The sequence below is a fragment of the Pituophis catenifer genome, unplaced genomic scaffold, assembly GCF_029215685.1.
Source record: "Pituophis catenifer annectens isolate HBS135680 unplaced genomic scaffold, rPitCat1.0.hap2 SCAF_4, whole genome shotgun sequence".
Taxonomy (NCBI): domain Eukaryota; kingdom Metazoa; phylum Chordata; class Lepidosauria; order Squamata; family Colubridae; genus Pituophis; species Pituophis catenifer.
Genome location: NW_027256884.1, coordinates 130045760 through 130071924, shown reverse-complemented (window position 1 = coordinate 130071924; position 26165 = coordinate 130045760). Strand labels below are relative to the sequence as shown.

The 26165-nt window shown below is 43.3% G+C and overlaps 3 protein-coding genes across 3 annotated transcripts; all 3 read left to right on the top strand.

The window, feature by feature from the left end:
* Positions 1–1412: 1412 nt before the first annotated feature.
* Positions 1413–5435, top strand: LOC139317153 (sialidase-3-like). The gene is made up of 2 exons (XM_070944111.1): positions 1413–1613; positions 4440–5435. The coding sequence occupies exons 1-2, from the start codon at positions 1413–1415 to the stop codon at positions 5433–5435; spliced, it is 1197 nt and encodes a 398-aa protein (XP_070800212.1).
* Positions 5436–8253: 2818 nt separating this feature from the next.
* LOC139316841 (sialidase-3-like) lies at positions 8254–11382 on the top strand. Its single transcript, XM_070943683.1, has 2 exons — positions 8254–8258; positions 10428–11382. The coding sequence occupies exons 1-2, from the start codon at positions 8254–8256 to the stop codon at positions 11380–11382; spliced, it is 960 nt and encodes a 319-aa protein (XP_070799784.1).
* A 6048-nt stretch (positions 11383–17430) lies between these two features.
* LOC139317152 (sialidase-3-like) lies at positions 17431–21615 on the top strand. Its single transcript, XM_070944110.1, has 2 exons — positions 17431–17631; positions 20610–21615. The coding sequence occupies exons 1-2, from the start codon at positions 17431–17433 to the stop codon at positions 21603–21605; spliced, it is 1197 nt and encodes a 398-aa protein (XP_070800211.1). The 3' UTR covers positions 21606–21615.
* Positions 21616–26165: the final 4550 nt, after the last annotated feature.

Below are 26165 nucleotides of genomic sequence, written 5' to 3'. Positions count from 1 at the left end.
GTTGGGTACTAAGCTGAGGGTATAAAAGGACGCCATACCTTCCCCAAGGTGTGGCTATCTCCTCGCATGCATTGTATCTGTATGTTCTGGATATAGTTCCACCCAGTATTTTGTTTTTGGCCATAAATAAAATCTGGTTTTTTTTTGCAAGCCTCGTCTTGAGTCTCTCTCTTTGGCATTCTGGTGACTCAAGTATATTTTGGGACCTTACACTAGCTTGCTTCTAACCTTAATTAATTTCCAGCCATTGCTTCTCCTCCTGCCTTCAGGTGCTTTGGAGAATAGGTGGGGAAAAAACCCCTCTCTTCTTTGGGGGAGCCCGTAAGCTATTGGAAGAGTGCTATCATGCCCCCCCTCCAATCCTTCTCTTCCTTAGGCTACGCATACCCAGCCTAGGAGACCTCCGTCTAAATGCCTGCCTTGAACGCAGATCAGTTGCATTGACTGGGGTCCCCAAGACACGACAGCATCCTCCGTTCCCTTTTCTCTTGAACACGCGTCCGCAGCGCCCTTCCTCGGATGCACCTGTGCGTGTCCATGCGTCGACCTGGGGCATCCCGTGCGGGATGTGCTCCTCTTGAAGCGCGCCGCGGCTCGGCTGCAAAACCCGAGGCATTTCAATAAAAGGAAGTAGTTGCTGCCGTGGACTGTCCAGGAGCAGTGGCCGGCGCAGCGTCCGGATTTCTGCCCCTGCGCCCACCCACCCATCCCCCTGTCGATCCAGCCGCCCCCGCCCCGCCTTTGCTTTCTTTTTTTCAACCTCAAACCATTTGGCGATGCGCTGCGAGATGAGGCTGGCGCCCGCGGGCGCCGAGAAACCTCCATCCCTCCATCCCTCCCGGTAACTCCGCGGTTGCTGGGCCCGCCAGGTGGAGCCCCGTGGGAGTCCCACGTCAAGCCGGCTGAGCAGGGCCGGCGGGAGAGGAGCTGAGGAGCGGAGGAGGAGGACGAAAAGACCAGGGCGCTTCGAGCTTGGCGATCCTCGCGGAGCGCTTGCAAGCAGGGGCGCGAATCCTCAGCGCTGTGAGTGGGGTTGGGGGGCGCGGAAGGAGTGGGGGAAATCCCCGGGACAGAGGAAGGGACAGTCCTGGAGGAGGGGGAGTCTTGGGGAGGGGTAATGGGGAGTCGAGGGAGGAAAGGAAAAACTGGAGGGGGGAATGGGGAATTCAGGGGGAAGGAGAATCTTTGGGGAGGGGGGATTCAGGGGGAGGGGGAATACAGAGGAAGGGAAAGGGGGATTCTGGGAGAGGGAAATCCCGGGGAGGGGGGAGGGGGATTATGGGGAGGGGAAAGGATAATCCTGGGGAGGGGGAAGAAACTCCATCTCCTCTGCATACTGGGGTGGGCTGAAATTGCTACTGCTGAAGATTAGAAATGTTGGCTTACTTTGGCCTCTCCTGTCTCCAGAGAAGATGGCAGAGACTTCGGGGGTCTCTGAGAAGGTGACCCTCTTCCGCCAGGAGGGGGGCCTCACTTACCGCATCCCTGCTCTGCTCTACCTGTCTTCGGAGTCCACCTTCCTGGCCTTTGCGGAGGAACGCATCTCACCCCAGGACGAACACGCCAGGTTCCTGGTCATGCGACGTGGCCAGAAAGAGGGCCTGTCCGTGAAGGTAACCCTGCAGCCCCAAAGTAGCCATGATTCCCAGTTCACTACCTCTGTTCATTATACCCCCCACCTGTTCTGACCCAGCTCCCCAAACACGACAAACCCTCTGAAGTGAACTCATACAAGGGAAATTTGTACTAAATGTTTCGGCTAGATTAGTCAAAATGTTTAAAAACATGTTCTCACTATGTTGGAAATGTAATCAAATTCTGGTTACATATCATATGTGGTGGTCATGTACAAAAGCAAAAAAAAAAAAAAGGACTAAAATACATACGTGGTTAGAAAAAATGTTAACGCAACATATGAAAAAGGGAATGTATATTTAACATTACATGTTTTGACAGCAGGAATAATTGTATTTCCACAATGCTGGAAAAACGAGGAAACACCCACAGACAAACTAATTAAGAAAATATTAGACTGTGCAGAAATGGACAGATTGACACTGAAGATAAAAGAAAAAGAAGGCACAGAATATTTTCAAACTTGGGATTTGTTTTATCAATGGTCGGCTAATAGAGGTAGAAACTAGGAGTTTAATATTGCTATGTAAACAAATTGACTTAGACAGTACGCAGTTCATTATGTACTTATTGTTTATAAAGAGAAAAGATGCAAATAATATATATATAAAAAGAAATCTGTATGAGCACGGTGGCACAGTGGCTAAAATGCAGAACTACTATTTCTGCTACTGCTGGCTGGCTGCAGTTTGGCGATTCGATTCTGAATGGCTCAAGTTTGACTCAGCCTTCCATCCTTCCATCCAAGGTTGGTAAAATGAGGACCCAGATTATTGGGGGCAAAATGCTAATTCTGTAAACTGCTCAGACAGTTTAAAACACTGTGAAGCGATATATAAGTCTAACACTCTTAAGTGCTATTGCTACTAGCAGAGAAAAAGGGAGCTGAAGTTGCCAGAACTTGGGGCGAGAGTGACCACGTCATATTGGAATTCATTATAAAACAGACACAAGCAACAGAACATAATGAAACCGGTTTATTAGATTTTAAAAGAGCTGATTGTAACAAACTCAAGAGAGAGTTTGGGGAGGATCCCGTGAATGAAATTTTTAAAGGAGAAATCAACTAAAGAAGCTTGGGAAACTCTGAAAAATATTACAAAAGCCCAGTCCAGTTCAATATCACTATAAAAGAAAAACAAGAGGACCAAGTAAAAACCAGCACTCTCATACCAACTGAGAGGGGAAAAAAGGATAAGTATACAAAAAATGGAAAGAGGGACACATAACTGAGGCAGTTAATACCACTTTACAAAGCCCTAGTAAGATCACACTTGGAATACTGGATCCAGTTCTGGTCACCAGAGTATAAAAAAGATGTTGAGACTCTGGAAAGTGTGCAGAGAAGAGCCACAAGAATGATTTGAGGGCTGGAGGCTAAAACATATAAAGAACAGTTACGGAAATTGGATACGTCTAGTCTAATGAAAAGAAGGACTAGGGGTCACATGAGAGCAGTCTTCCAATAATTGAGGGGCTCCTACAAAAACAAAGGTGGTCAAACTATTTTCCAAAGTACCAAAAGGCAAGACAGGAAACAATGGATGGAAACTAACCAAGGAGAAAAGCAACCTAGAACTAAGGAGAAATTTCCTAATGGTGAGAACAATCAACCAATGGAATAACTCGTCTTCAGAAGTTGTGGGTGTCCCATCACTGAAGGCTTTCAAAAAGACATTGGACAACTACCGTGTTTCCCCGAAAATAAGACCTATTTTTTTTGCACAACGAAATAAGTGCTTGGCTTATTTTCAGGGAGGTCTTATTATTTTGGGGTGCATGGAGCAAGTCGGGGGTCCTCTTGCCATCTTACCTGATTTCCAGCTCTGTCTCCCTAACCAGATGAAATGGTAGGGACTCGCTGCGCATGTGAACAAATAAATATATAAAATGTGCTTAAATATTTTGGGGAGGCCTTATTTTCAGGGGAGGCCTTATTTTGTGGGGAGGCCTTATTTTCACAGAAGGGTTTATTTTCAGGGGAGGTCTTAATATCCAAGGGAGGTCTTATTTTAGGGTAAACACAATATTTGTTTGAAATTATATAGGGTCTCCTATCCAAGGGTTGGACTAGAAGACCTCTAAGGTCCCTTCTACAGCTGATCGTCACACGGGCATGCGTGACAGAAACGCAAAAGACAAACAGGCAAGGCTGCACGTGCCAGGCAACATGGTTTTGCCTGCCACTTTGGGCATGCGTCCAAATGCTACCCTTTTGCTCCAGTTCAGCAGGAAATTCTGCTTTCTAGCGAAGCTAAATCGCACGGCACAGCTGATCACCCCCCCCATCGCTGGTCTACTTACCTTCCCAAGCCTCCTTTTGGTATGTTCTGTGTATGCACGCAGGCATATAGCGTGTTTGGTGCACATTGCGCATACAGCGCACATTTGGCGTGCGGCACATTTGGCAATTTTACCACTGCACACGTGCCATAGGTTTGCCATCATGGTTCTATATCATGTTCAAGGGCTGGACTAAAAGACCTCCAAGGTCCCTTCTAACTCTATTAATCTATGTTCTATATTCTGTGTATATAAAGCATGATTTATGGCTTAGTGTTGTGCATGAATTAGAACACTGGCTTGTATACAAACCAATATATAGCTTAGTGGGCTGCATGAAGTAGAACCCTGGCGTGCTGCATAACTGGCTTTAAACAAAACATGGTTTATTGCAAAATAAGCGATGCAATAGCTGAAATAAGTCCCCAGCCTCTTCTTTCTTTTCACCAAAGAAAGCCAACATGATTTGCCAGGCTCTGATGCACAGTTTCACATCTGACCATTTCGTATCTTCTCTCTAGTGGGGTCCCCTGCAAACTCTGGAGACCGCCGTCCTACCCGAATATCGCACCATGAGTCCGTGTCCAGTGTACGATGCAAAGAAAGGCACAATTTTCTTGTTCTTCATCTGTGTGGAGGCCAATGTGTCAGAATGGAGTCAGATCAACATGGGTAGAAACGCTGCCAGGCTGGGCTACATCTTCAGCAAAGATGGTGGACGCACCTGGAGCCCAATGACGGACTTGACCGAACAGGTGATTGGACATGATGTGAACAACTGGGCCACATTTGCCGTGGGACCAGGCCACGGGGTGCAGCTGAGCTCTGGGCGGCTGGTTGTCCCAGCCTACACTTATTATATCCACAAACATCTGGTTGGACACCCGACCTTCTCTTACACCAAACCTCACTCCTTCGCCTTCTACAGCGACGATGGTGGGAAGACGTGGCTGAAGGGACACCTTCTCCAGCAACCATTACGGACATCGGAGTGCCAAATGGCAGAGTTGGTGGACCGGAATAATAGCCTGGTGTTATACTGTAACGCCCGCAGCAGTGACGGATACCGGATCGAAGCCTTCAGCAGAGATGGTGGGCATCTCTTCGAAGCCCCCTTCAAGTGTCTGAAGCTGCAGGAACTTAATGATGGTTGTCAAGGTAGCGTGGTGAGTTTTCCTTCACCACAACTGGGGTCTGAATCTTCTTTAGCCTCCTCAAAGACCCCCGAATTGTGGCTGATCTTCTCCCATCCCACTAGCCGAAAGACACGTGCAGATCTGGGCATCTACTTGAACCCCTGTCCGTTGAAGGAAAATTCCTGGAAGACACCCTGGATCTTGAACACAGGACCCAGTGGCTACTCAGATCTGGCTGTGTGCACAGGGGAAGATCCTCTCTTTTTTGGCTGCTTGTTTGAATGTGGAATATCGATGTACTACGAAGAGATTGCCTTCCAATTGTTCAGTGGTGCAAAACTCCTGAAAACCCAGAACACATCCTCTGCAGAAGAGAATTAACTCCCTCCAAGCCAGGCCCACATCTCTGGGGCCCATCAGCATCAGAGAAGGATTAAATCACACACTTTTTATACATATTTATTTTTATGGAAGAAAAATTTAACGGAGTTTTAAAAAACATAATAGAAACTGAAAGGAAACTAAAGGCAAGAAAGAAAAAGAGTAAATAGTGAAAAAAGAAAATATGAAAAAAATAGAATTATATAGAATTATATAGATTATACAAAGCATGATACAAACTGAAAGGAAACTAAAGGCAATAAAGAAAAAAAGTAAATAGTGAAAAAAGAAAATATAAAAAAATAGAATTATATAGAATTATATAGATTATATAAAACATAATACAAACTGAAAGGAAACTAAAGGCAATAAAGAAAAAGAGTAAATAGTAAAAAAAAGTATGAAAAAAATAGAATTATATAGATTATACAAAGCATGATACAAACTGAAAGGAAACTAAAGGCAATAAAGAAAAAGAGTAAATAGTGAAAAAAGAAAATATGAAAAAAAATAGAATTATATAGACTTCCGGTTTGGCGTCACGGCAAGATAGTCAGGGAATTAGCGGGCTCCGATGAGCCCCACGAAAACCCCAGCTGACGAACCGCTGCTGATGGGTCTGGGAACCAGAACTGTCCTGTAAGGACGGGGAAGAAAGAGAGACACCTCGGACAGCCAAGAGGAACAGGCAAGTTCCTCGAAGGTCGGAGGGAACTCTCTGTGACTCGACGGCAGGGAATGGCAGCCATGGAGGCTGCCTCGAAGCTGGGACAACCGGATTAAGTATAGAGCTGGAGAGAGGAGAGGAAAAGAATGGAGTTTTTCTGAAGCCGGGTGAGTGACAGCCAACCCAGGCTTGAAATAACAACAAGGGAACCCTTCAATTATAAGACCCCTAATGATGAAATAGCGGCTAAGAAGCACAGGGGCAAAGAAGATTTTCCCCTGTGCTTTAAAGAGATAAAAACCCAATAGAAAATTGATTTCTAAACAACCTATTTGGAAATTTTAAAAAACTAGATATGTTCAATGGATTGGAAAGAAATAAATAGATCCTTTCCCCCCCCCCACCTTCTTTTTTAAAATTTAAGAAAAACAACGAGAATGGATAATAAGCTTTAAAAAAGAAATGATGTATAAATAAAAGGGAAAAAAGGGAAAAAGAAGTGAGAAGAGCTATTTAAATTTGGACTGGACTTTAAATATGATCTGATACTTTTAAAACAAAAAAGGAAAAGAGAAGCCAAGTAAGATAGTTATGTAATTGAAACAAAATGGATACTTATTAAACAATTGGAACTGTGGATTGCAGAGAGACAACTTCTGGAATAAAAAGGAATATTGCAACTTGGTTTTTGCTTTGGAAAATTGTGAACTTTACAGATAACAACCGTGAGAACTTGTGGGGGATGATCTTCTTGTCTGCAAGTGGTTTGAATTTTGGAGCGAAAAAAAAAAGAAAATTAGAAAGAAGAGAGCACAACTGAACTCTTATAATTGGAATAATATTAACTTAAAAAGAAAAATGGCGCAGGAGTTAGAGAAGGAACAAATTGACTTATTTGACTTGGAAAATGGAAATAAGAGAAACCATTAAAATGTTGTACAGAGGACAAAAATTTGAGGATACAGAAGTTGAAATGGAGTATACATAAACGGACAAGAAGAGGAAGATGGAGAAATAAGATACAGAGAAGGACAATAAAGAAGATAAAGACAATGTGATTAAATATGAATCAGTACTGAACATGTGAATAGTAATAATAAAAAGGAGGTTTTCAGAGATTTTATTGGGATTAACAATAATATAATGATGATTACACTGGGATTAACAGTGAATGATAAAAGAATATAAAGTTGGACAATATTAAGGAAAATAAAAAAGTCCAGGACTTGGATTTATAAAATGACTATATTGAGATTAACAATGATAATAGAAATGTGAGAAGAAATAAGTTACAGATATTTAGAAATGAAATATGGATTGAAGCTACCGTATTTTTTGGAGTATAAGACACACCGGAGTATAAGATGGACCTACCTTTTTTGTTTTGTATTTTTTATAAAAAGTTTTTTATTTTTTATTTTTTAGACAAACACACATACAAACATACAATGTATTTTCTTTGAACAGGGTATTTGGCCGGTTCACAAATTTAAACAGCGTTTAGTCATTTCAATTAAATTTACAATTTCTATATTTCCTTTTTGCCATATTTATTCCTCATCTATTTTTTAAAAAAAACAAATATTACCCTTCATCCTCATCTCTAATCTTAATCAAATTCAATTTTTCCCTTCTATTCTATATTATACCCCTTCCCATTGTCATCTATTGTTATATCCATCCTCACATTGGTTAATTATGTAATATTACAGTTGCTTAATTCAAATTCAACATTTTAATATAAATCAATTAGTTATATAACTACCTTTTTTGTATATTAATCAATATGAACATGAATATTCCAATTATTTCCATGCAATCCAATTACAAATCAATTAATTATATTTACCAATAATAATAAACCAAATAATTTCCCCCATATATTCCTCCAAACCACAATTTAACCATTTCTGCTTTCAACACAATATACAATTAATAGTATGTCAATTATTACAATTCCCTAGTTAAATAGAGCTTTCCCCTTATGTTACTCATTTTCACATCTTAAACTCTCCCAACTTGTAGTTTTGTAGTTTAGCTTGTAGTTTTATATACCGGTAAATAATTATATTGTATAACTATATATACAGCAAAATTAGATACTCAGGCTTACCTGAGCATCGTGAGGTAAATCAACACAGCAGGAAGATCATGAGGTAAATTACAGAGCCCACAGAAGAAAAAGGCGGGAGGGGGAGGGAACCTCCCTCTCCACGCCCACACAACCAATCACAGCACAGATTGCTTCATCCCTGAGCCAGCCCTCTCCAATCAATCAACCGCAGCTGTGTGTTATGGATCATTGTACAGCCCCACTCCAGCTCCAGCTACCAAATTTAAATATCTTAACATTTTCCCCTCTCTAAAGAATAGGAATGGAATGGAATGGAATGGAAAATAGAAAATAGAATAGATTACAACAGAGAAGAGAAGAATAGAATAGAATAGAATAGAATAGAATAGAATAGAATAGAATAGAATAGAATAGAATAGAATAGAATAGAATAGAATAGAATAGAATAGAATAGAATAGAAAACAGAAAATAGAAAATAGAAAATAATAGAAAATTGAATAGATTAGAATAGAAAATAGAATAGATTACAAGAGAGAAGAATAAAGAATAGAAAAGAGAATAGAGAATAGAGAAAAATAGAGTAGAATAGAATAGAATAGAAAATAGAAAATAATAGAAAATAGGAAATAATAGGAAATAGAAAATAATAGAAAATAGAATAGATTACAATAGAAAATAGAAAATAATAGAAAATAGGAAATAATAGGAAATAGAAAACAATAGAAAATAGAATAGATTACAATAGAAAATAGAATAGATTACAAGAGAGAAGAATAAAGAATAGAAAAGAGAATAGAGAATAGAGAAGAATAGAGAGTAGATAGGACAGGACAGGACAGAACAGGACAGGACAGGACAGGACAGGACAGAACAGAACAGAACAGAATGAACCTGAACCTGGGGGAGGGGCTCAGTGCCGCCGCCCCCCCAAATGTAAGTCACCCCTCTGCAAAAGTCCCGCAGGCCCCCAGCGTCTGAATATTCCAGTCAAAAGCTTTCCAGGAATGAAAATAGAGTTCAATTTGATTTGTCTAGTTGACCGTTCAAAGATGCAACAGCCTTTTAAAAGAAGTGATTTATGACCAATTCTTGCCGTTACAATTGTTGCAGGATCGGAATTCAGGTGTTTGGCAACCGGCATATAGTTACGATAGTTACAGTGTCCCAGGATAAACGAAGGAGTAGAGGGGACATGATAGCAGTTTTTCCAGTGTTTGAGGGGCTGCCACAAAATCGAGATTGCAGCTAAAAGGACAAGGGTTAGATTTGGAATGGTGGTCATATTTGCAAATTCAGTCAAGTTATATGAAAGAGATGAAAACGTGGGGCATCAGCAGAAACTTAACGATATTAGAAAAACTTTTATTGGGGACAGAGGACTTAGACAGTATGTTGTTCACTAAGCACTTATTGTTTATAAAGAAAAAACATATAATATATATAAAAAAAGAAATCTGTATGAGCCGTGGTGGCACAGTGGCTAAAATGCAGAACTACTGTTTCTGCTACTACTGGCTGGCTGCAGTTTGGCGATTCGATTCTGAATGGCTCAAGTTTGACTCAGCCTTCCATCCTTCCATCCGAGGTTGGTAAAATGAGGACCCAGATTATTGGGGGCAAAATGCTAATTCTGTAAACTGCTCAGACAGGGCTATTAAATACTGTGAAGCGATATATAAGTCTAACACTCTAAGTGCTATTGCTACTAGCAGAGAAAAAGTGTTAGAGGGAATTGAAGTTGCCAGAACTTGGAACGAGAGTGACCACGTCATATTGGAATTCATTATAATGCAAACACAAGCAACAGAACATAATGAAACCGGTTTATTAGATTTTAAAAGAGCTGATTGTAACAAACTCAAGAGAGAGTTTGGGGAGGATCCCGTGAATGAAATTTTTAAAGGAGAAATCAACTAAAGAAGCTTGGGAAACTCTGAAAAATATTACAAAAGCCCAGTCCAGTTCAATACCACTAAAAAAGAAAAACAATAAAAACAAGCAAAAACCAGCACTCTCAGACCAACTGAGAGGGGAAAAAAGGATAAGTATACAAAAAATGGAAAGAGGGACACATAACTGAGGCAGTTAATACCACTTTACAAAGCCCTAGTAAGATCACACTTGGAATACCGGATTCAGTTCTGGTCACCAGAGTATAAAAAAGATGCTGAGACTCTGGAAAGTGTGCAGAGAAGAGCCACAAGAATGATTTGAGGGCTGGAGGCTAAAACATACGAAGAAAAATTACAGGAATTGGGTATGTCTAATCTACGATGTGTACGATGCAAAGGAAGGCACAATTTTCTTGTTCTTCATCTGTGTTCTCAACCACATCAGCAACAAACACCAGATCCGGATGAGCAAAAATGTCACCAGGCTGGGCTACATCTTCAGCAAAGATGGTGGACGCACTTGGAGCCCAATGACGGACTTGACTGAAATGGTGATTGGAAAAGATGTGAACAACTGGGCTGCGTTTGCTGTAGGACCGGGCCACGGAGTGCAGCTGAGCTCTGGGCGGCTGCTCATCCCAGCCTACGCTTACTACATCCACACACATCTCTTTGGACACCCACTCTGCTGTGGCACCAAACCTCACTCCTTCACTTTCTACAGCGACGACGGCGGGAAGACGTGGCGGAAGGGCCACCTTCTCCGAAAATCATTGCAGGCGTCGGAGTACCAAATGGCAGAGTTGGTGGACCGGAATAATAGCCTGGTGTTATACTGTAACGCCCACAGCAGTGACGGATACCGTCTTGAGGTCTTCAGCAAAGATGGTGGATGCCTCTTCAAAACCCGCTTCCGATCTCGGAATCTGCAGGAACCACCCCATGGTTGTCAGGGTAGTGTGGTGAGTTTTCCTTCACCACAACTGGGGTCTGAACCTTCCTTAGCCTCCTCAAAGACCCCCAAATCGTGGCTGATCTTCTCCCATCCCACCAACCGAAAGACACGTGCGGATCTGGGCATCTATTTGAACCCCTGTCCGTTGGAGGAAAATTCCTGGAAGACACTCTGGATCTTGAACACGGGACCCAGTGGCTACTCAGACCTGGCTGTTTGCACAGGGGAAGATCCAGTCTTCTTCGGCTGCTTGTTCGAATGTGGAATATCGACATCAAACGAAGAGATCGCCTTCCAGTTATTCAGTGGTGCAAAACTCCTGAAAACTCAGAAAGCATCCTCTGCAGGAAAGAATTAACTTTCTACAAGCCTGGGCCACTTTGGAAAAAGTGCAAAGAAGAGCAACTAAGATGATTAAAGCAGTGGTGAAATGTAAAATTTGTTACTACCGGTTCTGTGGGCATGGCTTGGTGAGGGGTGTAATGTGACTGGGTGGGTGTGGCCAACTTTTTTTTTTTTACTTTTAAAAGCATTTTTTCTACAACCTTAAGAGGTTGCAGAAAAAAATGCTTTTTAAATGCCTCTGACGATCCCAGCTGAGCCGCGTGATCCTCAGAGGCTTTTTTTTTTTAACTTAAAAGCATTTTTTCGGCCAAAGAGGTTGTAGAAATAATGGTTTTTAAAAGTTAAAAAAAAAAAGCCTCTGATGATTGCGCGGCTCAGCTGGGCATGGGATTTTTGCTACCGGTTCTCCAAACCGCCCGCCGCCATCACTACCAGATCGGGCAATCCGGTCCGAACCGGGAACATTTCACCCCTGGATTAAAGGCCTGGAGACAAAAATATGTGAGCAACGGTAGCAGGATTTGGGTTTGGCTAGTTTAGAAAAAAGGAGGACCAGGGGAGACATGATAGCAGTCTTCCAGTATTTGAGGGGCTGCCCCAAAGAAGAGGGGCTCAACCTGTTCTCCAAAGCTCCTGAGGGCAGGATAAGAAGCAACGGATGGAAACTCATCAAGGAGAGAAGCAACCTGGAATTAAGGAGAAACTTCCTAACAGTGAGGACAATTAACCAGTGGAACAGCCTGCCACCAGAAGTTATGGGTGCTCCATCACTGGAGGTTTTTAAGAAGAGACTGGACGGTCACTTGTCTGAAATGGTCTAGGGTCCCTTGCTTGAGCAGGGGGTTGGACTAGAAGACCTCCAAGGTCCCTTTCAGCTCTATTTTGATTCTCTGCACAAATGCACGGGCCCGAACCCCAAAAATGCGATGTGCGCGCAGGCCCCACGCATTCACCTGGCCCCATGCATGTGCACACCCCTGCGCATGCACGCACCCCCCCCCCACATATGCCATGCACCCACGCATGCATCCATGGGGCCCCCACATGCACCCCATCCCCCCCAGTGCATGCGCGGCAGAGACCTGAAGACCAGTTGGCCGGAGGGAGGCACATGCACGGCAGAGGTGAGCTGCAGAGAGGGCTCACGTGCCCACAGAGAGGGCGCTGCACACGTGCCATAGGTTCTAGACAGTGGTTATAGATACATTTGTATTTTGCCCTCTCTCCCTAAAGTTACATCATAATTTCCTTCTTTCATTAACCTACTACGTTTTCTAATCTTCAGAAACATTTATTTTTTTCTTTTTCTCTTTTTTTTTTTTAGCAAAATGTCCATAAAGGGTTTGCAGTCACTGATAAATGCAGTTGTTGATCTTTCTCTAAATCAGTTTTTCCACCTCTGCTAGTTCCGTCATCTTCATCAGCAGTTCCTCCGTTCTGGAAATTTCCGAATCTTTCCGTTTCCGCAGATATGAATAGCCTCACAGCAATAATCATATTAAAATGGTTATTTAATAACTTCCTTGACTCTTTTCTAACTGGCTGTCCATCAGCCACCACAAGAAAATAATCTGATTTCATTTGAATGTTGATCTTGAAAACTTGTATTTATTAAGTAATAAAAGATGAGATAAAAATTAATGAATATGTCTTTGAACCCAGAAATTTCTCTCCCTTTTTTTTACAAATCCACCAAGCATAATAAAATGATTCTTAATATTTTCCATATTTCCAACATAATGTACTGACCGATGGTACATCGTTTTTAAAAAGTTACCTTTATAAAATGGGAATTTTTTTTTAAGCTACATAAAATAGATCATTCACATTCTATTCCCTGGAACAGAGACTTAACCCCATCTATTTAAGCCCCACGCTAGAAAGCAGGAGACTGTGAGTTCTAGTCCTGCCTTAGGCTGGGTGAAAGCTGGCTGGGTGACTTTGGGTTAATCACCAGGCGACTGAGTTCTAGTCGCACCTTAACCATGAAAGCCACCTGGGTGGTTTTGGTCCAATCACCAGGAGACAGAGAGTTCTAGTCCTGCCTTAGACATGAAAGCTGGCTGGGTGACTGGGCCAATCACCAGGAGACAGAGAGTTCTAGTCCCGCCTAAGGCATGAAAGCTGGCTGAGTGACTTTAGCCAATCACCCTCTCTCAGCCCTGCCCACTTCACAGGGTTGTGGTTATAAGGAAAAGAGAAGGAGGAAGGTGTGTCAGACGTGTTCGCTGCCTTGGGTTATTTGTAAAAATTATAAAGGCAGGATGCAAATAAAATAAAAACCAGACTCCGGATGATACTTCAACCGCAAGGGAGTGAGAAACGGGCTAATACAAACTTGGAAGGAGAAAATAATCTTTTATAAGAGTAAAAATACCAACTTCCAACTTTAGCACCCCAGAAACCTGTTTTGCAAAGAGCTAAGGGAACTCAAAAGTGTAGGGAATGACTAGGGTGAACCTGAAGTACCAGTACACAAAGGCAGATATTAATTTTGAAACTTGGAGACATGAAACTTAATTACTGGAGTGTACTGGTGGAAAGGTATAAGCTGTTCAGAGGAAACAGACCTAACAAAGGTGGAGTTGCATTATATATAAAATATCTCTACATCTCTACAGAAATCTACAAAACTGAGGATGAAAACCTTCTAGAATCCCTATGGGTCAATATAAAAGGAAAAAAGAACGACATTGTTATAGGCGTAAACTACAGGCCACCCAACTGAGCAGAAGAAATAGATGAACTTTTTGCTAATCAATTAACAAATGTAGGTAAGGGATGGGATGGGAAGGGAACAAAGAGAACAGAACAGAATGTAGAGTAGAGTAGAGTAGAGTAGAGTAGAGTAGAGTAGAGTAGAGTAGAGTAGAGTAGAGTAGAATAGAATAGAATAGAATAGAATAGAATAGAATAGAATAGAATAGAATAGAATAGAATAGAATAGAATAGAATGAACCTGGAGGAGGGGCTCAGTGCTGCCCGCCCCTGCCTTGCCTCTGGAAATTGTGGGTGTGCCAACACTGGCAGCTTTTAAGAAGAAACTGGACAGCCACCTGTCTGAAATGGAAGAGGGCTTTCCTGCTTGAGCTGAGGGTTGGACTAGAAGATCTCCAAGGTCCCTTCCAGCTCTATTCTGATTGATTGTCATTTGCGCCCTTCCCAGCCTGCTTCTGACAAGCAAAGTGCATGGTGGAAGCCAGATTCATTTAATGACTGTGTGATTCAGTTAAGGACTGCAGTGATTTGCTTAATCAATGCAAAAAAAAAAAAAAGTAAAATTGCACATGACACACTCAACCGTCTCACTTAGCAAGAGAAATCTCTTTTCTGAATCAGAATACAAAATAACAGAGTTGGAAAGGACCTTAGAGGTCTTTTTTAAAGAATAGAATAGAATTCTTTATTGGCCAAGTGTGATTGGACACACAAGGAATTTGTCTTGGTGCATACGCTCTCAGTGTACATAAAAGAAAAGATACGTTTGTCAAGAATTATAAGGTACAAACCCACACCGATGATGAGGCACGACCACAAATCAGAAGCCAGACCACAGCTGCATCACTTTAAACCCCTCCAATCCATACATGAAGCAAACTGGCACCCACCATGAAAATGTGGCACGACCACGACCACAAAGCCAAACAACAGCAACGCAGCTCACCAGCTCAAATCCCCCTGCAACTCAGACTAACCCGAGCACAACCAAGCCCCCACCCAAACAGAACACACCCCCATCCAATCAGAGCACAGCCAAACCCCCTACCAATCAGAACACACCTCCACCCAATCAGAACACAGCCAAGCTCCCACCCAATCAGTTCACACCCCCACTGGCAGTTAAAAGGAAGAAACAGCTGCGATCACACATTGCTCCTAGAAGCACGAAGCCGAAAACACCAGCCTGAAGATGACGAATGAGACTTCGTCAAAACGTCGCCAAGACACTTCCAATTTTACACGGGAGAAAACCCGAATAACCAAAGACCTACATAGATAGATAGATAGATAGATAGAATTCTTTATTGGCCGTGTTATTGGACACACAAGGAATTTGTCTTTGGTGCATACGCTCTTAGTGTATATAAAAGAAAAGATATTCGTCAAGAATCATAAGGTACAAAGTTTCATGATAGTCATAGGGTACAAATAAGCAATCCAGTCATACTAGGAAACAATCAATATAAATCATAAGGATACCAGCAACAAGGTTACAGTCATACATTGGTCTTCTAGTCCAGCCCTCTCCTCAATCAGAAGTCCATATATCATTCTAAACAAATGGTTGTCCGATCTTTCCACAACTTCTGAAGACAGCTGATTAATTGTTCTCCCTGCCAGGAAATTTCTCCTTATTTCTAGCTTGCTTCTCACCTTAATTCATTTCCAGCCATTGCTTCTCCTCCTGCCTTCAGGTGCTTTGGAGAATAGGTGGGGGAAAAACCTCTCTCTTCTTTGGGGGAGCCCCTCAGCTATTGGAAGAGTGCTATCATGCCCCCCCTCCAATCCTTCTCTTCGTTAGGCTACGCATACCCAGCCTAGGAGACCTCCGTCTAAATGCCTGCCTTGAACGCAGATCAGTTGCATTGACTGGGGTCCCCAAGACACGACAGCATCCTCCGTTCCCTTTTCTCTTGAACCGCGTCCGCAGCGCCCTTCCTCGGATGCACCTGTGCGTGTCCATGCGTCGACCCGGGGCATCCCGTGCGGGATGTGCTCCTCTTGAAGCGCGCCGCGGCTCGGCTGCAAAACCCGAGGCATTTCAAGGAAAGGAAGTAGTTTCATAACGGGGCGTCAATCGACCGAGGTTTTGCTGCCGTGGACTGTCCACGAGCAGTGGCCGGCGCTGCGTCCGGATTTCTGCCAATGCGCCCACCCACCGATCCCCCTGTCGATCCACCCGCCTCCGCCACGGCTTTGCTTTTTTTAAACAACCTCAAGCCATCTGGCGATGCGCTGCGAGATGAGGCTGGTGCCCGCGGGCGCCGAGAAACCTCCATCCCTCCATCCCTCCCGGTAACTCCGCGGTTGCTGGGCCCGCAAGGTGGAGCCCCGTGGGAGTCCCACGTCAAACCGGCCGAGCAGGGCCGGCGAGGGCGGAGCTGAGGAGCGGAGAAGGAGGAAGAGAAGACCGGGACGCTTCCTGGTTGGCGATCCTCGCGGAGCGCTTGCAAGCAGGGGCGCGAATCCGCAGCGCTGTGAGTGGGGTTGGGGAGCGCGGAAGGAGTGGGGGAAATCCCCGGGACAGAGGAAGGGACAGTCCTGGAGGAGGGGGAGTCTTGGGGAGGGGTAATGGGGAGTCGAGGGGGGAAAGGAGCCTTTTTTTTTTTTTAATTTGATTTATATGCCGCCCTTCTCCGGAGACTCAGGGCGGCTTACACTGCGTTAAGCAATAGCCTTCATCCTTTTGTATATTTTATACAAAGTCAGCTTATTGCCCCCACAAACTGGGTCCTCATTTCACCTACCTTAGAAAGGATGGAAGGCTGAGTCAACCTTGAGCCTTGGAGAGATTCGAACCAGCAGAAATTGCAGGCAGCTGTGTTAATAGCTGTGTTAATAACAGGGTGCATTAAACCACTGTACTATCAAGGCTCTTGATAGCCTTGATAGCACAATGGTCTAAGCACCCTGTCATTAACACAGCTGCCTGCAATTACTGCTGGTTCGAATCTCGCCAGGCTCAAGGTTGACTCAGCCTTCCATCCTTTCTAAGGTAGGTAAATTGAGGACCCAGTTTGTGGGGGCAATAAGCTGACTTCGTATAAATATACAAAAGAGTGAAGGCTATTGCTTAACGCCTTGTAAGCCGCCCTGAGTCTCCGAAGAAAACTGGAGGGGGGAATGGGGAATTCAGGGAGAAGGAGAATCCTTGGGGAGGGGGGATTCAGGGGGAGGGGGAATACAGGGGAAGGGAAAGGGGGATTATGGGGAGGGGAAAGGATAATCCTGGGGAGGGGGAAGAAACTCCATCTCCTCTGCATACTGGGGTGGGCTGAAATTGCTACTGCTGAAGATTAGAAATATTGGCTTAATTTGGCCTCTCCCGTCTCCAGAGAAGATGGCGGAGTTTTCGGGGGTCTCTGAGAAGGTGAGCCTCTTCCGCCAGGAGGGGGGCCTCACTTACCGCATCCCCGCTCTGCTCTACCTGTCTTCGGAGTCCACCTTCCTGGCCTTTGCGGAAGAACGCACCTCACCCTTGGACGAAGACGCCAAGTTCTTGGTCATGCGACGTGGCCAGAAAGAGGGCCTGTCCGTGAAGGTAACCCTGCAGCCCCAAAGTAGCCATGATTCCCAGTTCACTACCTCTGTTCATTATACCTCCCACCTGCTCTGACCCAGCTCCCCAAACACGACAAGCCCTCTGAAGTGAACTCATATAAGGAAAATTTGTACAAAAATTTGTTTCAGCTACATTAGCTGAAATGTTTAAAAACATGTTCTCACTATGTTGGAAATGTAATGAAATTCTGGGTACATATCATATGTGGTGGTCATGTACAAAAGCAAAAAAAAATGGACAAAAATACACATGTGGTTAGAAAAAAAGTTAAGGCAACATATAGACTATGCCAGAATTATTTTTGTTAGTCATATTGCCAGAGAAATATAATCAAAGGAATGTATATTTAAGATTACATGCCTTGACAGCGGGAAGAATTGTAGTTGCGCAATGCTAGAAAAACGAGGAAACACCCACAGACAGACTAATTAAGAAAACATTAGACTGTGCAGACATGGACAGACTGATACTGAAGATAAAAGAAAAAGAAGGCACAGAATATTTTCAAACTTGGTGTTTGTTTTATCAATGGTCGGCTAATAGAGGTACAAACTAGGAGTTTAATATTGTTATGTAAACAAATTGACTTGGACTGTACGCTGTTCACTAAGCACTTATTGTTTATAAAGAGAAAACATACAAATAATATATATATAAAAAGAAATCTGTACGAGCCATGGTGGTACAGTGGTTAAAATGCAGAACTATTACTTCTGCTACTACTGGCTGGCTGCAGTTTGGCAATTCGATTCTGAATGGCTCAAGTTTGACTCAGCCTTCCATCCTTCCATCCGAGGTTGGTAAAATGAGGACCCAGATTGTTGGGGGCAAAATGCTAATTCTGTAAACTGCTCAGACAGGGCTATTAAACACTGTGAAGTGATATATAAGTCTAACACTCTAAGTGCTATTGCTACTAGCAGAGAAAAAGTGTTAGAGGGAATTGAAGTTGCCGGAACTTGGAACGAGAGTGACCACGTCATATTTTTATTTTTTTTTAATTTGATTTATATGCCGCCCTTCTCCGAAGACTCAGGGCGGCTTACAATGTGCTCAGCAATAGCCTTCATCCTTTTGTATATTTTATACAAAGTCTGCTTATTTCCCCCACAACTGGGTCCTCAATTTACCTACCTTAGAAAGGATGGAAGGCTGAGTCGACCTTGAGCCTTGGCGAGATTCGAACCCTGCAGTAATTGCAGGCAGCTGGTCTTAATAACCAGCTTAATAACAGGGTGCCTTAAACCCCTGTACTACCAAGGCTCTTGGAATTCATTATATTGGAATTCATTATAAAGCAGACACAAGCAACAGAACATAATGAAACTGGTTTCTTAGATTTTAAAAGAGCTGATTGTAACAAACTCAAGAGAGAGCTTGCGAAGGATCCCATGAATGAAAATTTTAAAGGAGAAATCAACTAAAGAAGCTTGGGAAACTCTGAAAAATATTACAAAAGCCCAGTCCAGTTCAATACCACTAAAAAAGAAAAACAAGAAAAACAAGCAAAAACCAGCACTCTCAGACCAACTGAGAGGAAAAAAGGGATAAGTATACAAAAAATGGAAAGAGGGACACATAACGGAGGCAGTTAATACCACTTTACAAAGCCCTAGTAAGATCACACTCAGAATACCGGATTCAGTTCTGGTCACCAGAGTATAAAAAAGATGTTGAGACTCTGGAAAGTGTGCAGAGAAGAGCCAGAAGAATGATTTGAGGGCTGGAGGCTAAAACATACAAAGAACAATTACAGGAATTGGGTATGTCTAGTCTAATGAAAAGAAGGACTAGGGGTCACATGAGAGCAGTCTTCCAATAATTGAGGGGCTCCTACAAAAACAAAGGTGGTCAAACTATTTTCCAAAGTACCAAAAGGCAAGACAGGAAACAATGGATGGAAACTAATCAAGGAGAAAAGCAACCTAGAACTAAGGAGAAATTTCCTAATGGTGAGAACAATCAACCAATGGAATACTCGTCTTCAGAAGTTGTGGGTGTCCCATCACTGAAGGCTTTCAAAAAGAGATTGGACAACTACCGTGTTTCCCCGAAAATAAGACCTATTTTTTTTTTGCACACCGAAATAAGTGCTTGGCTTATTTTGGGGGCGGTCTTATTATTTTGGGGTGCATGGAGCAAGTCAGGTGTCCTCTTGCCATCTTACCTGATTTCCAGCTCTGTCTCCCTAACCCTAACCAGATGAAATGGTGGGGACTCGCTGCGTATGTGCTTAAATATTTTGGGGAGGCCTTATTTTCAAGGGAGGGCTTATTTTGTGGGGAGGCCTTTTTTTCAGAGAAGGGTCTATTTTCAGGGGAGGGCTTATTATCCAGGGAGGGGTTATTTTAGGGTAAACACAATATTTGTTTGAAATTATATAGGGTGTCCTGTTCGAGGGCTGGACTAGAAGACCTCCAAGGTCCCTTCTAATAGCTGATCGTCACACGCGCATTAGTGACAGAAACCCAAAAGACAAACAGGCAAGGCTGCATGTGCCAGGCAACATGGTTTCGCGTGCCACTTTGGGCATGCGTCCAGCAATGAAATGCTACCCGTTTGCTCCAGTTCAGCAGGAAATCCTGCTTTCTAGCGAAGCTAAATCGCACGGCACAGCTGATCCCCCCCATCGCTGATCTTCTTACCTTCCCAAAGTTCACCATCACAGTTCTATATTCTGTATATACAAAGCATGGTTTATGGCTTAGTGTTGTGCATGAATTAGAACACTGTGGCTTGTATACAAACCAATATATAGCTTAGTGGGCTGCATGAAGTAGAACCCTGGGGTGCTGCATAACTGGCTTAAAACAAAACATGGTTTATTGTAAAATAGGTGATGCAATAGCTGAAATAAGTCCCCAGCCTCTTCTTTCTTTTCACCAAAGTAAGCCGACATGATTTGCCAGGCTCTGATGCACAGTTTCACATGTGACCATTTCATATCTTTTCTCTAGTGGGGTCCCCTGAAAACTCTGGAGACCGCCGTCCTACCCGAATATCGCACCATGAGTCCGTGTCCAGTGTACGATGCAAAGGAAGGCACAATTTTCTTGTTCTTCATCTGTGTTCTTGACCACATCAGCAACAAACACCAGATCCGGATGAGCAAAAATGTCACCAGGCTGGGCTACATCTTCAGCAAAGATGGTGGACGCACCTGGACCCCAATGACGGACTTGACCGAACAGGTGATTGGAGAGGATGTGAACAACTGGGCCACGTTTGCTGTGGGACCAGGCCACGGAGTGCAGCTGAGCTCTGGGCGGCTAGTTGTCCCAGCCTACGCTTATTACATCCACACACGTCTCTTTGGATACCCACTCTACTGTGGCACCAAACCTCACTCCTTCACTTTCTACAGCGATGACGGCGGGAAGACGTGGCGGAAGGGCCACCTTCTCCGAAAATCATTGCAGGCGTCGGAGTGCCAAATGGCAGAGTTGGTGGACTGGAATAATAGCCTGGTGTTATACTGTAACGCCCGCAGCAGTGACGGATACCGTCTTGAGGTCTTCAGCAAAGATGGTGGATGCCTCTTCAAAGCCCGCTTCCGATCTCGGAATCTGCAGGAATCACCCCATGGTTGTCAGGGTAGCGTGGTGAGTTTTCCTTCACCACAACTGGGGTCTGAGTCTTCCTTAGCCTCCTCAAAGACCTCCGAATCGTGGCTGCTCTTCTCCCATCCCACCAACCAAAAGACACGTGCGGATCTGGGCATCTATTTGAACCCTTGTCCGTTGGAGGAAAATTCCTGGAAGACACCTTGGATCTTGAACACGGGACCCAGTGGCTACTCAGACTTGGCTGTTTGCACAGGGGAAGATCCTGTCTTTTTTGGCTGCTTGTTCGAATGTGGAGTATCGACGTCCTACGAAGAGATCGCCTTCCAGTTGTTCAGTGGTGCAAAACTCCTGAAAACTCAGAACGCATCCTCTGCAGGAAAGAATTAACTTCCTACAAGCCGGGCCCACATCTCTGGGGCTCATCAGCCTCAGAGAAGGATTAAATCACAGACTTTTTATACATAATTTTTATGGAAGATATTTTTAACAGAGTTTAAAAAAACATAATAGATACCTAACCAGTGAAAGGAAACTAAAGGCAATAAAGAAAGAGAGTAAATAGTGAAAAAAGAAAGCATGAAAAAAATAGAATTATATAGAAATATAGATTATATAATGCATAATACAAACTGAAAGGAAACTAAAGGCAAGAAAGAAAGAGTAAAAAAAAAAAGAAAATATGAACAAAATAGAATTATATACCGTGTTTCCCCAAAAATAAGACAAGGTCTTATTTTCTACTGACCCGAGTGGAAGTGATGCGTCCAGCTCATCGAATCTGGTATGCTGATCTCGGGCGGCAGCAGCTCTGACCTGATCCTCTCTGGCAGTGCTGTGGGCAAGAACCGGCCACGCCAATCGTGCTTCATGGCTGCGCAGACAGCCCTCACCGGCCACTGCTCGGAGCTCTGGCGCCAGTAACCCTCCCCCCAGGACGACAGGGCTAGGGCTGGCAAGAATTTGTTTGCGTCTGCTCTTTGCGGCCACCACTAAGGGACGTACAAGCTACGGTTTGCAGGAGCGGCTTCCATGAGGCTGTTCTGAGTGGATGGCAGGTGCGTGTGGGGCATGTTCCCCCACTGTTCACCCCCCCGTCTCGCCTCCTCACCTCATGCTGTTTGCACAGCAGCTGCGCATGCGTATAAATTTGGGGGGGTATTTTTGGGGGGGCTTATAGCACTGCACTCGAAAGCCCAATTGGGCTTATTATCGGGACATGTCTTATTTTCGGGGAAACACGATAGAAATATAGATTATATGAAGCATAATACAAAATGAAAGGAATTCTAAAGGCAATAAAGAAAAAGAGTAAATAGTGAAAAAAGAAAGTATGGACAAAATAGAATTATATAAAATTATATAGATTATATAAAACATGATACAAACTGAAATGAAACCAAAGGTAATAAAGAAAATGAGTAGTGAAAAAAGAAAATATGAAAAAATAGAATTATATAGAAATATAGATTATATAAAGCATAATACAAACTGAAAGAAAACTAAAGGCAATAAAGAAAAAGAGTAAATAGTGAAAAAAGAAAATATGAAAAAAACAGAATTATATAGAAATATAGATTCTATTTCTTCTGATCTTCTTAATGGTGTAGATGCATGTAGATTTTTTGTCAGAGATTTGCCCAGCCGGTGTCCAAATGAAGTCAGAGGCGCTGAGACGAATATGTAGTTAATATGTAGTTTTATATAAATAATTATATTTTATAATTATGTATACAGCAAACTAGGCTAACAGGAGCATCGTGAGGTAAATCAACCCAGCGGGAAGGTCATGAGGTAAAGAGAGCAAACAGAAGAAAAAAAGGCGGGAAAAAAGGGAACCTCCCCCTCCACACCCTCAGCAACCAATCACAGCGCAGATTGCCCAACACAGAAGCCAGTCCTCTCCAATCAATCAACCACAGCTGTGTGTTCTGGCTCATTGTAAACCCCCCCCCCAGCTACCAAATTTAAATATCTTAACATTTTCCCCTCTCTAAAGAATAGGAATGGAATGGAAAATAGAAAATAGAATAGATTACAATAGAGAAGAATAGAGAATAGAAAATAGGATAGGATAGGATAGGATAGAATAGAATAGAATAGAATAGAATAGAATAGAATAGAATAGAATAGAATAGAATAGAATAGAATAGAATAGAATAGAATAGAATAGAGAGTTGGAAGGGACCTTGGAGGTCTTCTAGTCTAACCCTCTGCTCAAGCAGAAGATACTAACTATGCCATACCAGACAAATGACTCTTCTTGAAACCTCCAGTGATGGAGCATTCGCAATTTCTGGTGGCAAGCTGTTCCACTGATTAATTGTTCTAAGGCCGTCAGGAAATTTCTCCTGAATTCCAGGTAGCTTCTCTCCTTGAATAGTTTCCATCCATTGTTCCTTGTCCTGCCTTCAGGGGCTTTGGAGAATAGCTTGACTCCCTCCTCTTCTTCAAATACTGGAAGACTGCTATCATGTCACCCCTAGTCCTTTTCATTAAAGTTACATCATGATTTCCTTCTTTCCACCTTTTCTAATCTTCCAAAACCTTTAAGCATAAGCTCACTTCTTTTCTGTTTTTGAGCAAAAAATCCACGAGAGGTTTGCAGCCACTGATAAATGTAGTTATTGATCTTTCTCTAAATCAATTTTGCCACCTCTGCTAGTTCTTCCATCTTCACTAGCCGTTCCTCCATCCTGGAAATTTTGAATCTTTCCATTTTTGCACATATTAATAATCTCACAGCAATAATCATATTATAGTAATCTTCTTTGATTCCTTTTTAATCGGCTGTCCATTACTCCCAGCAGGAAAATAATCTCATTTCAATCTTTAAAACTCTGTATTTATAAATAAAAACCTAATAAATATCTAATGAATAAATGAATATGACTTTGAACCCAGAATTTTCTGGCTGTTTTGACAAATCCACCAGGCATAATTAAGTGACTTTTAATATTGTCCATATTTTGAACATAAATTTGAAGTAGCTTTATACATTCTAGACAATTGTTCTGCAGTCACAGACCAGCCATACATCATTTTGTAAAAAATTCCCTCTTTAGGTTGTAACATCATATAAATTGATTTTTAAATCTGGGTAAAATAAATCACTCACTTTCTATTCCCAGGAATAGGAATTGAACCCTGATTTTAAGGCTAGAAAGCCGGAGACCATGAGTTCAAGTCCTGCCTTAGCCATGAAAGTCAGCTGGCTGACTTTGGGGCCAATCATTCTCTCTCAGCCCAACCCACCTCACAGGGTGGGGAAAATGGGAAGAGGAAGGTGTATTCGGTATGTTCATCCCCTTATTTATGAAAAAAAACATAAATATAAAAATAAATAGAATAAGAACTGAAGCCCCAGATGGTACTACAAGTGGAAGGGATTGAGGAATGGGCTAATGGCAAATTTAGAAGGAGAAAAAAATCTTTTATAAGGGGAAAAGTACTAATTTCCTTGCCAAAAGAAAAATGTTTTGCAAAAAAGCCAAGAGAACATGTTCTATTTGTCATGCATGAATCTGTCCAGTAGGTGGCAAAATAAGCATTCATCTTGAAAGACTAGACCCATGATGGTGAACCTATGGCCACAGGTGGCATGCGTAGCCATATCAGTGGGCATGCCAGCTCAGCTCTGGCGTGCATGTGTGTGCCGGCCAGCTGATTTTCAGGCCTTCTGGGCCCACCAGAAGTAGGGAAACAGGCTGTTTCCTGCCTCCGGAGGGCTTGGGGGAGTGGGAAAGGCCCATTTTTCTTTCTCACCTGGCTCCAGATCCTCTCTCTGCATCTGGGGAGGGCGAAAACAGCCTTCCCCATCCCCTCGGAGGCCCTCTGGAGGCCTGAAACGGCCCATTTCCCAACTCCTGGTTGGACAGGAAGTGATGTTTTTTGCTGTCCCCAGCCTCCAGAGACTCCTAGAGAGGGTGTGGGCATGCGCGCGCACGAACCTCCCCCGCCCTCACCCCTCCTGGCACGCGATGGCAAAAAGGTTAGCCATCACTGGACTAGACCATTTGCAAAATTGTGGATGAAAAAAAAATAATTCCTAGCATTATCCACCTATCAAGGCAACAGTCCCCACCTTCTTAGGTGCAAATATTAGGAACGGAGTTTAGAGAAGCCACACAATAGGAGGAAAGTTCGCATAGGGTGCTAAGGGTTCAAAACCTCCCAACAGAAGAGATGGGTCCAAAATGCAACTTTGCATCAGAATATTTGCTGGTCCGATCCGCCCATCCAGACAGAACCAGGTTGTAGGAAAAAAGATTCTTTGCAAGCAAATAGGATGGGCAGAAAAGGCAGCTGGTCTGCGCACTCAGGAAAAATGAAAACTATGCACAATTAGCCAGTTTGGTGTATATACCATAGCAGTGGTGAAGGTGCTGGCCTAGAAAGCAGGCGACGGTGAGTTCTAGTCCTGCCTTAGGCACAAAAGAGAGCTGGGTCGTTCAGTCACCAGGAGTTCTACTCTCACCTTTAGGCATGAAAGCTTATTTGGGACAATCACCAGGAGACAGTGAGTTCTAGTCCTGCCTTGTTATGAAAGCCCATTGGGTGACTTTGGGTCAATCATTAGGAGATGGTGAGTTCTAGTCCCGCCTTAGGCATGGAAGCCTGTTGGGTGACTTTGGGCCAATCACCAGGAGACGGTGAGTTCTAGTCCTGCCTTGTCATGAAAGCCCATTGGGTGACTTTGGGTCAATCATTAGGAGATGGTGAGTTCTAGTCCCGCCTTAGGCACAAAAGCGAGCTGGGCCGTTCGATCACCAGGAGACAGTGAGTTCTAGTCCCACCTTAAGCATGAAAGCCAACTCGGTGACTTCAGGCCAGTCATTTTCCCTCAGCCCAACCTACCTCACAGGGTTGTTGTGGGGAAAATAGGAGGAGGGGCTGTTAGCCCTGAAAGGAAGCTAATAGCGAGTGGGTGACGGGGGGGTGACATTTTCA